Raw genomic sequence first — 14798 nt, 5'->3', positions numbered from 1 at the left:
TGGCCAGTATTCTGCTGAGCAGTTTCATCCACACATGATCTCTTCCTTTGTATATGGGATATGCTTTCACTTTCTGTGTCACCTTGCTCAATTTGTTACCCCACTGCTACCATGTTTACAGCATACTTAGAAATCTTGCAAGATATGTTCTAATTTTGTGATTAGAACTTGCAAAATGTGTTCTAATTAGGAGTAATCACATGAGGTGTTCATGTCCACACATTTAAGATGTTTCGATTTTGCCCCACTTTAGATCGTGGCAGAGCGTCAGCAGGAGTACAAAGAGAAACTCCAAGGGATATGTGATCTCCTCACCCAAACTGAAAACCGCCTGATCGGTCACCAAGAAGCCTTTGTGATTGGAGATGGCACAGCTGAGCTGAAGAAGTACCAGTCCAAGCAGGAGGTAAAGTTTGGTTTTGCATCAGCAGGTCTGTGTTGCTGTTAAGTTTGATTACTCTTATTACCAAATCATTTTAGCTTTTCTGAGCCAAGACATACTTAGATGGCCCCAGGCTTGAGCTTTAAACTTTATACTAAGAGTTACATTTCCAACTTCAAGAAAGCCAGGTAATTTTCTTGACTGGTTTTGGTGAGATACTGAGGGAAGGAGATACAAAGGAATTACCTTGTGTGAGGAGTTAAAACTGGGACCCATTTAAGCCCAGCTCATTTCAGTTGCACATAAGGTGAAATAGCTATTCATTTAGGCTTGTTCTCTTTCTTAACTCCTTCTTATTCTTTTCCTCTTTCTCTACACTTTGTTCCTTTTCATTGAACGAATAAACAATGACAGGTAAAGATATACTTTATTTTGGTATCAGGAGAAAGAATACTCTCATTGTAACTAGTTAGCTCTTGGTTCAAATCCCAGACCCTTCCACACTGTTAGCTTTATAGCAAAATCTGTTTGAGCCTCAGTTTCTTCGTTGGTCCCACTTCATTGATTTTAAAAGTTAAATAAATATTGTGTACTAATTAAGTGACCAGCACAGTTAATGTCACATAGTAGTGGCTTAATAAGTAGTATCTCTTTCAGTTCAAATGCTTCTTTTGTTTTCAAGTGTTAATTTATATATTTTTGAGAGAGAGAGAGAGAGAGACAGAGAGAGAGAGACAGAGACAGACAGCATAAGCAGGGCAGGTAGAGAGAGAGAGAGAGAGAGACAGAGACAGACAGCATAAGCAGGGCAGGTACAGAGAGTGTGAGAGAAAAAGAATCCCAAGTGGGCTCCATTCTGTCAGGGTGCAGCCTGATGCAGGGCTCGAACTCCCAACTCATGAGATCATGATCGAATACTTCTTAGAATAATTTGATGAGGCTGAAATTAAAAATATGGAAACATAATATGAAAGTTCAAACAGTGTAATATGGAAAACAAAAATGCAAAGTAATGGAGGAAGAGAAGAATAAAAATTCCATAAAGAAATCTAGATTGAGAGAAGCTATAACTTCTGAGGAGACATCTTAATCTTGAGCTTCCTAACAGCTGGGGCAAAGAAGCAAACATTGCATTTTAGAGAGCTCTGGGGTTTAGGATAACTTAATCATAGTTCACTCGGAGAACTACTTTGTTTTTATCCTGACTAGAAATATATATTAAAATAAATGTAGGGGTGCCTGGGTGGCTCAGTTAAGTGTCCGACTCTTGATTTCAGCTCAGGTCATGATCTCACCGTTCAGGAGTCTGAGCCCCACATTGGGCTCTGCACTGACAGTGTGGAGCCTGCTTGGGATTCTTCCTCTGCCTCTCTCTCTGTTCCTCCCTGGCTCATGCATGCACATGTACATGCACTCACTCTGTTACTCACTAAATAATAAACTTAAAAATAATGTTTAGAAATTGAATAAAAAATATTACCATGTATTTAAAAGCTCTTACAAATGTGTTCACATAATGTAAAAATATCTGGTGTGTGCAAATTTGTATAGATTGTGTTATTAAATTTACTGTTTTCAGTGTTTTATAAACCATATCCCTTTATGAAATAAGAAAATCTCACACCTTTCTTTAAGGCTGTTTGAGATTTCATTATACTAAATATTGTGATTTAAGTAACCAACTCAAATTGACTGTGCTTTTTCAAGCTATACATGCTAGATTCTCCTCTGCTCACACCCTCTTTTAGAATTACAACTCTGGAAGAATTAAATAGGTAATCATTTAATGAGATTTTTTTTTTCTTTTATGTTATAAGGAATTACAGAAAGATATGCAAGGAAGTGCTCAGGCTTTGGCAGAAATAGTGAAAAATACAGAGAACTTCTTGAAAGAGAATGGTGAGAAGCTGTCACGAGAAGATAAGGCTTTGATCGAGCAGAAACTTAATGAAGCCAAGTTAAAGTGTGAACAGCTTAATCTAAAGGCAGAACAGTCAAAAAAGGAGCTGGATAAAGTTGTGACAACAGCAATCAAAGAAGAAACTGAAAAGGTCTTTATTCAAATATATGGTACACTGTTGCTTTGTTGAAAACTAACAGCTACTTGAAATTTCAAGTGCTCTCAGGCAGCAGTAAGCAATGCTTAGCACCAGAGACCTAGAATTCTGGGTTTCCAGTTATATGATCAACCATATACCACAGAAGTTTGAAGAATTGGCTTTGCTTAACTTTTTAAAGAAATTTAAGTGGGATTCTAGGACTTTCTTCTTGGGAAATGTATGAGGACTCATCAATTATAGTTAAAATTTTTAAGAACAATGGAAACTTCCAAGTAATTGCCTGTTGCTCTAAGGTTTAGTTTCACTGCGTTCAGTTTTCAGTGTGTGTCAGCTTTTTAGTATTCCCACTCTAATGTTAAATGATCTTAAAACTAGTGCCCCAGCCTGCATTCAGAATACCTACTGTGAACTTTCTCTGTCTGTCCAGATTGCGGCTGTGAAGCAGCTGGAAGAGAGCAAAACCAAAATAGAAAACCTTTTGGACTGGCTGTCAAATGTGGACAAAGATTCAGAAAGGGCAGGGATAAAACAGAGGCAGGTAATTGAACAGAATGGAACTCATTTTAAAGAAGGCGATGGCAAGTCAGCAATTGGAGAAGAGGATGAAGTTAATGGTAACTTGCTGGAAACTGATGTTGATGGACAAGTTGGAACCACTGAGGAGAATCTGAACCAGCAATACCAGAAAGTTAAGGTTGGTTCATTTAAACATAGTCATGTTGTCAAATTCTGTTTTTCAGGTCTGTTCGAAGAGTACCTGAGTTACCTTTCAAAACCTTAATGACCAGGGCACCTGGGTAGCGCCATTGGTTAAGTGTCCAACTCTTGATTTCAGCTCAGGTCGTGATCTTAGGATTAGTGACATTGAGCTCCACGTTGGGCTCTGCGCTGACAGCATAGAGCCTGCTTGGGAGTCTCTGGCTCCCTCTCTATCTGCCCTCCCACTCCCCTGCCCTCACCTTCTCTTTCTCACAAGATAAACATTTAAAAAAAAATCTTAATGACTATCGAGAGTAAAGTCCCATTTTCTGGGTTCATCATGTCAAATGTAAGTTACTGTGAGGATTCTAAGTAACTCAAAAACAATGAGAAATAAATCACTAGATACGGCATTCTTCTAAGTGAAGCAGACTTCTAAGGAACTGGTAGAAATAATAATAAGCTGATATTTATAGAGCAGTTATGGTGGGCCAAGCACTCTTCTTAGTTCTTTTCCATCTCAGCACATTTAGTCCACCCCGCTCCTTCTGAAGCTACATCCCATCCTTGATTCACAGGTGGGGAGACTGTAACGTAAAGAAGGAAGCCACTTGCCCAAGTTTATACATCTAGTCAGGGATGGAATTTGGATTTAAAACCAGGCCACGAGCTCAGTCACTCTGCTAAGTTCTATTCTGTGTTTGCAGACCAGCTCGCCCTGCACTCTTGAGCTCTCTCATGTTCTCCCCAAGCCTTGGCTCATCTCCACAGTCAAGGGCATTGCTGAGAAGAGGGGTGAAAAGCCTTCTAAAAATTCAGGGTGTAAGTGGGAATTGAAGTGAATGGTAATGCTGCTATAGGACCAAAGGCAACTTTGGAAAAACTTTTTGCACAGTGTCACACAATTGATCATTTTATTTCAACATTTGGCTTTTGTAGACAGATGACTGGACTTTGAGGTACTTACACCGTTTTTTGTGTTTTCCTCCATGTCCTTGTTTTTGGAGTCTTTGGAATAGAATGCTGTCTGGGAGGTTTTTATATTACAGGAAATCTAAATTATTCCAGAAAAGTGGAAGTATTTACTGTATTTATGGTTTCCAGGGGCTATTACAGAACCTTGTTATAATTATTTCTTAAAATGAAAAATTTAATGAATTCCTTTAGGAATGCCTTATGAGTCCATTACATAGAAGTCAGGAAAGGTTAATAACTTGACTCAAGGAGTGAAGAATAGCGGTGGGTGGACTGAGACATAACGATGCCTCACTGCATGAGGTTTGCCTTCTGATCTTTTTGCTTCTAAGAATATGGAACTCTGAAAGTGCTATAGGAATTCCTGATGTCCTGGCAGAGTGGAGGGATAGCCTCAGGGCCTGTTTCTAGCTCTTTCTAGTTGTGCCACATGTCCTTGGCCATGTCATTTTTTCCTTTAGACTGAGTCTCCTTTGTCCTTCCTTCATCTCTAAAAGGAAGGGGATGGATCAGATAATTTCTAAGGTGTTCTATATGTCTGTCTAACCTACTATGTGCAGAAGACCCACTGGAAGGTAATATGTGATTATATTTCAAAGGCCAACAACACAGTATGTGGGAGAAAAGTTCTTCAGACACAAATATTTGTCTTGTGCCCACAGTGTGGCCAGTGTTGTTACAAACAGTGAGTATACAAATATGAATGCGTCAGTTCGCAGCTGACCAGTGGGGATCAGACTTGTAAGTGAGCAGTTGCCCGACAGCGGTGCTTCTTGGTCCCGTCTACTCATAGCGTATAGTGTAATTCTTAGTTAGCCCTTGTTGCCAACACTGCTCTAGGTGCTGGGGATCCCCCACTGAGCAAGTGAAATTCCCTGTCGTGGTGTTTACACACTAGGAGAGTGAGGAAAATGACCCAAAAGGATTCTTCTCCATTTTGCCACCTTTCAATGGCATGTTGGGGTGAGTGGAAGAAGCTGCTGTGGCTGGAGAGAAAGGGACTCCAGCCGCCCACCCAGCTTCCCTGAAGGCCGCGGGAGCCATAGCGCTGGGCACCCGTGACCTGTGTGCGGCACACCTGTGACCTCTGTGTGGTGCACCTGTGACCTGTGTGTGACACACCTGCTGGAAGTTCTGCTCTCTGCTTGCAGAGTGGATTTTAACCCCTGGCACATGTGACCTTATGTACTCCTTTCAGCAAACTCATGATGTGTAGGGGTAAGAGTCCCCATTTTCCCCAGTGCAGGAAGCGGCAGCCCAGAGATGCTAAGTAGCTCCAGTGTTCTCTTTGATTTCATTGGGCTCCTCTGAATGTTTATTGTCCTCACTTAATTGTTGTCATAAGATTTTTATAGCTTTAAAAGGAACAAATTCTCTTTTCCCTATTTGTATGTGTTTTCAGAGTCATTTCTTAATAAAATATTCTGTTTATCTGCTCAATAATTAGCTGAAGACATTAGCATTCCCTTTAAGGTGATTGTGAGGAAGCAGTGAGTAAAATGAGATCATACTGTAGATGTTTGTTTTAGAAGTGGAATAAAGATTCATTACATTTTTTCCAAAGTTCTCAAAAACAGTACTTGTCCTATGTGATCATCTAAGTACTTTCTAGAGACGCTTGGAAACTTCCTCAGAAATAAGTAGTGGTCAAAGCATGCTCTTCTGAAATGCACCAGCGCAAGGGACATACTGTGCACCTTGACAAGGTTCATGAGAAGCAAGCTGTCGGCCTGTGGATCACTGAAGTCCATCGGTCCTGGGCTCCCGACACCTCAGTGTAACCCCATCGCTGCTCTGCCTTACAGCTGATTTGTTTTCACGCAGGCCCACCATGAGAAGATTGTCTCTCAGCACCAAGCAGTCCTCATGGCCACTCAGTCTGCACAAGCCTTGCTTGAGAAACAGGGTCACTATCTCTCTCCTGAGGAAAAAGAAAAACTGCAGAAGAACATGAAGGAACTGAAAACACACTATGAGACTGCACTGGCCGAGTCGGAGAAGAAGATGAAATTAACGCATTCTCTGCAGGAAGAATTAGAAAAGTTCGACGCCGATTACAGCGAGTTTGAACACTGGCTGCAGCAGTCGGAGCAAGAGCTGGAAAACCTGGAAGCAGGTGCCGACGACCTCAGTGGTTTAATGACCAAACTGAAGCGGCAGAAGAGTTTCTCAGAAGATGTCATTTCTCACAAAGGGGACTTGAGGTACATCACAATTTCTGGAAACAGAGTGTTAGAAGCGGCCAAATCTTGCAGCAGGAGAAGTGGCAGTAGCAAGGCTGACCAAGACAATATCGATACTTCTGCAACCCACAGAGAAGTCCAGAGCAAATTGGATCATGCTACCGATCGCTTCAGGTCTCTCTACTCTAAGGTAATTTTATTTTTAAGGGAGAATCAGCCTGTGACTAGAGTTTGCACCCTGTCCCTCTTAATTTTTTTTTTTTTTTGAATTAGAGGCGAGAAATCTAAGAACTGAAGCAGAGGAAATAAAGTGGTTTCATCCTCATCCCTTCTTTCTTATACATGTGCTTTACTTCTGCAAACGTGTTTAAAGATTAGGAGCCTAAAGTTATACCTATTTAGCGTTTTGAGAGGCACTTTCCTGGCAGCCTGTACTCTAGAACGCCAGTATCTGATTTGACCACCAGGCGGCGTTTGTGTTTTGGTTCCGAGCCCAAAGCGGGGCTTGCTAATTTGTATCGTCTCAGGCTTGGGAGGTGATGTTTCATCTCTGAAAATTTCCTTCACAGATATGACACTTGTTTGTTTTGCAGATATCTTTGATCAGTGGAGTATTTTAATACTTAATGGCTAACAGACTGTTTCAGCTTCTCTTCTTGTGGATAAGCAAAAGAGTTCTGTTTAAAAACAAAACAAAACTAAGGGAACATTTCCCTGTTTACAGTATCAGCTGAATAGACTGGCCACATTGCACGGATGGTTTGAAGAGCATCGTTGATTACTGGCCTTTGCTTCATTCTGATCTAGATTTATTTACCCTCCTTGTGCAGCATCAGTCTTGTGTAACATATGACTGATTTATTATAAGCACTTTGAAAACCTCTCCATCCAATACATGGCTGTCCACATGGTGTATAAAACTCCTTGGGAATGTGCCCTGGTGGATTAGCCTCCTCTGGGAATTGATTCCTAAATCCTTCATTCTGGGGCAAGACCCAGCTCTTGTAAATATGTTTTTGAATTGACATCAACCTAGGACTATCTCTGTTTTTACTGTTACTTTTTGAAGATGCTTCTGCATATAAAACCTGTAGGTTTCACTAACTTTGGCTAAAGTCTGGTGTTTTCCAAGTTGTGTTACTCATGGGTCCTAAAGTTTTTAATACATATGAAGATAGTGGGACTTTAATCCCCCACCCTTATTCTCTTCTGATTTTTTTTTTTTTTATTTTTTTTATTTTTTTAGTGCAACATCCTTGGGAATAATCTTAAAGACCTGGTGGATAAATATCAACACTATGAAGATGCCTCCTGTGGACTTCTTTCTGGGCTCCAGGCCTGTGAGGTCACAGCAAGCAAACACTTATCTGAACCTATCGCTGTGGACCCTAAAAATCTGCAAAGGCAATTAGAAGAGACCAAGGTAAGAAAGAGAGCAAGAGAGATAGAAAGAGAAAGGTTAGAGATCAACCCTTCCGTCGTCTTGCCGAAAGTCATCGGTTTCTCCACACTTGTGTGATAGTTTCGCGTAGGGAAGGGGATTAAAGGCTGGGAAAAGTACTTGTCCTTCCAAAGGGAGGTGCACTCTAATGCAGTGCCCAATTTACTTCTCTTTCTAATGAGATAGTTTTTTCCATTGTTGTTTACCATTGCGGTTACGGCTTACATTCCACTGCTCCCTCCTCCCTAAAGAAAACTCAGTATTGCGCTGGCCACTTATTTATCTTTATACTTATTTATTTGGTTCATTGCAGGTAAGTTCCATGAAGGCAGGTGTGTGTTTCTCCCATTTGCTCATTGCTATCTCCCCAGCACCTAGAAGAAGTACATGGCAAAGTGGGTGCTCAATAAATACTTGTTCAAGAATGAACAAGTAAAAAGGAAGAATGGATGTCACTATTCCATCTGGGATCTGAAGGCCAGGACTGGTGTTCCTATTGAGCATCCCCGTAATTCTTAGAGACATAAACTTCAGTTGTTACCTAGAACAGTTCTCAAAAAGTCTACCTGCTCTTCAAAAATGCAGGCTTGGTGTCAGACTGAGTAATTGGAGAAGTCACAGGATACCCACAATGGGAGAGTATCTTAAATTTAATGCACATATTATTTATTTTTAAAAAAAATATTTTAAGTTTATTTATTTATTTTAAGAGAGAGAGAAAGGGAGAGAGAGAGAGAGCACAAGCAAGGGAAGGGCAGAGAAAGAGGGAATCCCAAGCAGACTTCATGTTGTCAGCACAGAGCCCAATATGGGGCTTGAACTCGTGAACTGGGAGATCATGACCTGAGCTGAAATCAAGAGCCAGAGGCTCAATCGACTGAGCCACCCACGCACCCAAAAGCCTATTTTAAAATCTTAATGCAATGAGACAATTTGTGAAGTATTTTACTCTTGTTCTATGTGACCGATAATTTTGAATTTGAAAGTTTCATAAATCTGCTCTGTCTTTCCTTTTAGCAGGTGGATGGCAGTTGCTTATTACTGCTGTAGCTAGAAAGTAAACACTGCATTGCCAGTTAAACAACTACCTTTGAAAATTCAGTCGCCTCTGTTAGTTCTAGAATAAAAACACCATTGTTGTGCTCTTAACAAGGAAAACGGGTGCTCTCATGTTAGTTATTGACTGAGACTGGCAACTTCTGGCTGGAAGTCATACCCTGGGGTGACATGTGGCAGGTTAAGGCCAAGGCAGAGAGATGGGGATGGGAAGTGTGGGATGAGAGGAGGGAGGTGAGGTGCCCTGAGCAGTGAAAAGTGGAGGGCGCTGCTTCTCTCTTTCCCCAGGATCACATTAGGCACCAGGGAGAGGTCCAGGTTGGTGTCCCTGCAGGGGTGCAGCTTCCTGGGGTTGTTTTCCTTCTTTTTGGATGTGCATTATCCATCCTGGGACTCTTTTTTCTCTTTCTCTCTCTCTCTCTCTCTCTCTCTCTCTCTCTCCCCCCCCCCTTCCTTCTTTCCTTCCTTCCTTGCTTCCTTCCTTTTCCACAAGCACTAGAAAAAATCTATCTTAATTAAGTTTTCAGGTTCCACTTGATTACCTGTCAAAGGACAGTATGGCTCAGTAGGTTGAGCGTCTAACTTAAGCTTAGGTCATGACCTCACAGTTCGTGAGTTCAAGCCCCACATCAGTCTCACTACTGTCAGTGAGGATCCTGCTTCAGATCTTCTGTCCCTTCCTCTGCCCCTCCCCTGCTCACACTCTCTCAAAAAGAAAGAAAACATTACAAAAAGTTTGGTATTTCTAGTATAGGAAAGTATATAAAATGAAAACAACACATTTCAAGTTAGGTCTCTCTCAGGAAACTGATCACTTACTATATGAAAGAAAAGCCCCAAAGAATACTATATTGCTTTTAAGTTAAACAGACACATGGGTTAATTCTAAAACAGGAAAACTTACTTGGTATGTGCTGGCGGATAAAGATTCTTCCAGGCAGAAGGCAGCCAAAGAAATAGTAAAGAGGAGAGCAATGTCTCAAAGGAGAATAAATTCTAATTAAGCCACAGCATAATTTAAAAAATTAAATGTGCAATTAAAGTTGCTCTTGGCATGCATTCCTTTTTTCCTCACAGATGATCTCAGCATGTAGCAAGGATACATTTTTATGAGGATTGGGTAGTCTCCATTTCTTTCATTTTTATTAACATGTAAAATTATTTTTCTTTAACAGTAATATAAACACAGAAGACTAACACATTTTGTCTTACAAATACTAACGTATTCTATTGGACAGAGAATATAATTTGGGGTTCATGTGAACCCCAAAGTCATTTGTGTGAAATAAGTCTCCCCATAGCACATTGTCATTAGCATTATTATTCAAATGACTGTTAGCTGAGCTGTCCACACTCTGATACCACTGAGCTATAATGACCTCAAAATCTGCTTCCAGGAAAATCCATGGACCAAACTAAATTTTCATCCCATACAGGGCACAGAAAGACAGGATTTGGGGACCGGCTGAGAGGCCTGGGTTTGGGAGCAGATGTGGAGCTAGGTCATTCTGCCTGGCAGTATCTACATTCTAGGTTTGCACTGATCTCAGGGATAGTGTCAAGTCAGGAATCTTCCATGAGTTGGCCAAGTGCTCTTTACAAACTTCACACTTTTCCGGTCCAGGCGAGGGGCCCAAGGTCATAATCTTTCAGTGTTTCCTGTCATAGATGCTCTTTTACATTTTAAAATCATTGAGATCCATTAAAAATTATATATGGTACCCTTTTGACTATTTTAATTTGCAGTTTTATCCTAAAGTAGTATTTATAAACCACTGCTATTGTTAAATTATAACCCAATACATGTTAAGAATTTTAAAAAACTGTTGACTCTCTTGAACATAATTATGCACAGAAAAGGCATGGAATGTTTAGAAAAGAAGAAGGGAAGAAAAAAATGCTTCTTTTGTAATCCATTTCTAAGTTTTAGGATGTTAGATAGGGCCATCTATGGTATTGGATGTTTTCGTAGAACTTTTACATATATTTATTTGGTAGACATTTGGGTGCTAGCCCCAGTATTAGGTTTTGTGAAGACACAAAGATGTTGAACCCCTGCCTCTTCTGTTGGGGAACTCACATTCTAAAAAAAGACATTTTTGGAGGTATCCATAACCATTTTCCATCTCTTAAATAAGCATGCAGTGCAAGCAAGCTGTGTCTTAGACTTTAGTCTGGTTCTAGGTGAAGTTCCTGTCCTGAGGAATTTTTTATACTTCCTCTAACTAAACATCTGGAAGAATTTCCTAGACATATCCACTCTGATACAGATTCTTTGGCATCTTGGGACAATGTTAGGATCTGGTATACATATCACAAATCCCATGTTGGCCACAGCTTAGTGTGCCTTTTGACATGTATGTACTGCCCGTATGTCATTTAAATTTTCTTGAATGTAAAAATCAGTGGAGGAAATTTTTGTGGTTGGCTATCAGCATTTTAGTCTGAAATGAGGCTGCAATAGAAGAAGATCTTTTTGGATCTGATATTTTTATTTACTTACTTTCCATTCATTTACTTTTTCTGGAAACTTTTTTCCCCGGGCCTGTGATGTGCCAAGCATTGTGCTAGGCAGTGATAAAAGGAAGCTGAATAGAATGAATTCCTAGTTTTCAAAGAGGTTACAATTTAACAGAAAAGACAAAGCCGGTAGAGAGACAAAACAGGTCATTTATGGGAGCCCCTGCCGGGAGTTCTTAGAACTAGGGGTAAAGAGAAAGTTAAGAGGGTTACCAGCTGAATGCTAAAGGGCGAATAAGAGCCAGGCTCAGAGTAATGGGGGGTAGGTTGCATGAGAAGATTAGTATGTAGAGATGTTAAACATCAGCTCTAGCTCAAACAAAGAGCTAAGAAATAGCTGTGTTATTGGACATTTCTGGAACAGGAGTTGGAAGAAAAGATTGAAGACAGAATTAAGGAATAGATTTCATTGGACTTTTTAGAGTATACTCAAGTCTGTCTTTTTTTATAAAGACATTGGGAAGCTACTGAAAGATTTTAAAGAGAGGAGCAGTATAGTCAGTATGTATTTGACATAGAACACATTGGGGAGGCTGTATCAGCAAAGAGACTGAAGACAGGGAGCACAGTTAGGATACTTTTTTGAGCTGAGTGACAGATTATCTTGCAATGATCCAGAAATACAGAACAGAAGTCTGATTTAAAACAATAAACAAACAAACAACAACAAAACCCTCACCATTAAGTAGGTAAAGTTGTCAGGCCTTGGTGGTGGATTTGCGTGTGGAAAGGAGGGTTAAAGGAGAGTCTAGGAGGAGACTTGGAGGTACTCCTTGGGTTACCAGATGCAACACCAGAAGTGCAGGTGTAGGGGATGAGATGATGAGTTCAGATTTAGCGTTTTGAGTCTGTGGTGACTGTTTACACCCAGATGGAAATGATCAAGAGGCAGTTGGAAACCTGGGCCCATGGCCAGGGATGAGTTCATGTGCAGTTGGACATAGGGGAATTTGAATCTGAAATCCGAATGTGAGCCTGGAAGAAGAGCTCGAGTAGCTCCAGTGAAGTGAAAGCCAAGCATGGGGCCCATGCAGACAGTCAGCCCATTTGGACACAGCTACGTCAGAGGTGTTAGGAGTGCAGGGCCAAACTTTTGGAAGACTTATCTGTGGTTCTTGCCTCTACTTCTTCTCTCTTTGTCCTAGCTGTTGAGCTGTATCTGCCTCGAGAAATGAGGGAAATGGGGGTATCTCTTCAGCAGGTTCAAGGTTACAGTATCATTTCTGTAGCAGATGACATTGGTAACCTTTTCCACTTTCTCTTTTCCTATAACTTTTGGGGATAGAATTGTTCCAGGCCCATTTCCATCTCCCTGGTGATATCTGATCTTTTTCCCTTCTCATCACTTACAGAGAAGAACTCTCTGTGATTCCTTATGGCCTCGTTCTCTGGTGTTTTCCTGCTTTCTTCTCTAGCAATCTCACCATGGGTCTTCGCTTCCTGTGCTTTATGTCTAGTTCCAGCTTGTATTCAGAGTCAGCTCCATTTCCGTCTTTACTGGGTTTTTTTTTTTTTCGTTTTTAAAAATTCTTTTTTCATGTTTATTTTGAGAGAGTGTACATGCGGGGAAGAGACAGAGAGATAGGAAAAATCCTAAGCAGACTCTGCACCATCAACACAGAGCCTGATGGAGGGCTTGATCCCACCAACTGTGAGATCATGACCTGAGAAATCAAGAGTCAGATGATTAACTGACTGAGCCACCCAGGTGTCCCTGGGTTGTTGGGTGTTTGTTTGTTTGTTTTCTATATGAAGGTCCTAAGAGCACTTTGAAGTCATAAATTCCCAAACAGACTCTTCTTTGCTCCCACTTTTGCTTAAGAATTCTATTACTTACGTAGGCTCAAAACCTTTGGATATTTCTCTTGTCTTTTCCCTTGTTCCTAACCTCCTCAAGCAGTGATGTCTGATAGAACATCCTATGATGGTGGAAATTTTCTACAATATCTCCATTATGGTAACCACTCCTCACCCTTGGCTACTTAGTACTTGAAATGTGGCTAGTACATTGTGGAACTGAATTTTAATTTTATTTTATTTCAATTAATTTTAAATTTAAAAAGCCCCGTGTAGTTGGTGGCTACCATATCACAGTGTTAGATAACCAGTTATCAAGTGTTGTGGACCCTCCCCTTACTCCATCAGCAGTTCTACCTTCCCAGTCCAGAACAGGGCCACCCTGCTGCTAAAGTTGCCCCTAACTGGTGTCTCATCTTCATTTCTTACCCATTTAATTTATCCCGCACAGTGCTACAAATTTAGCCTTCTCTTAAGACAGCTCTGAGCACGTCAACCCCTACTCAGAAGCCTTGAATAACCCTCCATTGCTGCAAGGTAAAATGTAAAACTGAAGGCTTCCCACTCCTAGTACTCTTCACCCATACACATTCTCCAACTGGTTGGGACTGTCCCCTGTCCTAGGGTGTTTCTGGTCCCATCTTTGTTCACGCTGTAGGTAACCGTGACCCCTCTCCACTCCTGCATGCCTCGGTCCACACTTTTCTCAGGACCTACCTGAGTCTCACCACCATGGAGGTGGCTCTGATTTCCCTCCCCAGTTACCTCTCCTCTCAGTTTCCAGTAGCAGTTACCACTTCCTGACATAGACTGTAAGATCCCTGTGGGTGAGCTTTGTGTCTGTTTGGTTTGTTTTCTGTTTTTTTTTATCTTCACAAATGTAGCAAGATATTTTGGATTTGTTAGATGTTAAGTAACTTTTGTTGAATAAACAGAAATAAACATGACTTTGTATTGAAATGGAAATCCTTAATTGTTTCCTTACTTGGAGTCAGAAATAGTCCCAAAGGTTTTTTGTCGGTCAGGTTGATTTTTGTTGTTCTTTTCTGGTGGTTAATGAGGGTTTCCTCTGAAGCCTCAAAGTGGGGACTAAAGTGGACCTCAGGCTAGGGTTAGAGGGTTGCAAGATCAAGAATCAGGCTAAGTATCATGAACATGTGCTCAAGGGTTAATTTTGAGACTGAAATGTATTATCCTGACTTGCTGATATCTTTGCTAACACTACTTTATAACTGGCCTTATTATAAGGACCCTAGAGTAAGTTTGTAATGATGTAAAGATTATTCTGTCCAATTTAACTTTATCTTACTGTAAGCAATTTTTTATACGGGAAACATATCATTTAGTCTTACTGAGTATAACTGAGGCATTCAATCCTCCAGGCTCTGCAAGGACAGATATCAAACCAGCAGGTGGCTGTAGAGAAACTGAAAAAAATGGCTGAAGTCCTTTTAGATGCCAGAGGATCTTTACTGCCAGCCAAGAATGATATCCAGAAAACACTGGGTGAGTGTTGATTTCCTTGTTTGCTTTCTCCCGGGTAAATCCTTTATGGAGAACATGTTCACTAGTGTATATTGTGTTGTTTATGGCCTTTCACTGTGAAATGGCTGCTTCTCAATCTGGGAAGAGGCATGACTTTTTTTTTTTTTTTTTTTTTTTTTGTTTTCTTTGGGGTGGGTGTT

General features: G+C 40.7%; 1 protein-coding gene and 1 long non-coding RNA gene across 4 annotated transcripts in view; one reads left to right on the top strand and one right to left on the bottom strand.

Annotated features, from left to right (window-relative positions):
* Nucleotides 1-14798, top strand: part of DST (dystonin) — a 503880-nt gene that overhangs the window by 372847 nt on the left and 116235 nt on the right. For both annotated transcript variants that reach the window (XM_077769079.1, XM_077769080.1), the window contains 6 exons: nucleotides 254-406; nucleotides 2200-2433; nucleotides 2870-3136; nucleotides 5941-6489; nucleotides 7546-7722; nucleotides 14496-14619. In XM_077769079.1, the coding sequence (XP_077625205.1) occupies nucleotides 254-406; nucleotides 2200-2433; nucleotides 2870-3136; nucleotides 5941-6489; nucleotides 7546-7722; nucleotides 14496-14619 (1504 nt within the window). The remainder of the gene's footprint in view (nucleotides 1-253; nucleotides 407-2199; nucleotides 2434-2869; nucleotides 3137-5940; nucleotides 6490-7545; nucleotides 7723-14495; nucleotides 14620-14798) is intronic.
* LOC144235523 (uncharacterized) overlaps nucleotides 1-14798 on the bottom strand; it is a 38621-nt gene that overhangs the window by 16436 nt on the left and 7387 nt on the right. The window lies entirely within an intron of this gene.

Source organism: Crocuta crocuta, unplaced genomic scaffold (assembly GCF_008692635.1).
Source record: "Crocuta crocuta isolate KB4526 unplaced genomic scaffold, BGI_CrCroc_1.0 scaffold205, whole genome shotgun sequence".
NCBI lineage: Eukaryota > Metazoa > Chordata > Mammalia > Carnivora > Hyaenidae > Crocuta > Crocuta crocuta.
The sequence above is the reverse complement of the archived record's forward strand: the minus strand, read 5'-3'. Positions and strand labels throughout refer to the sequence as shown.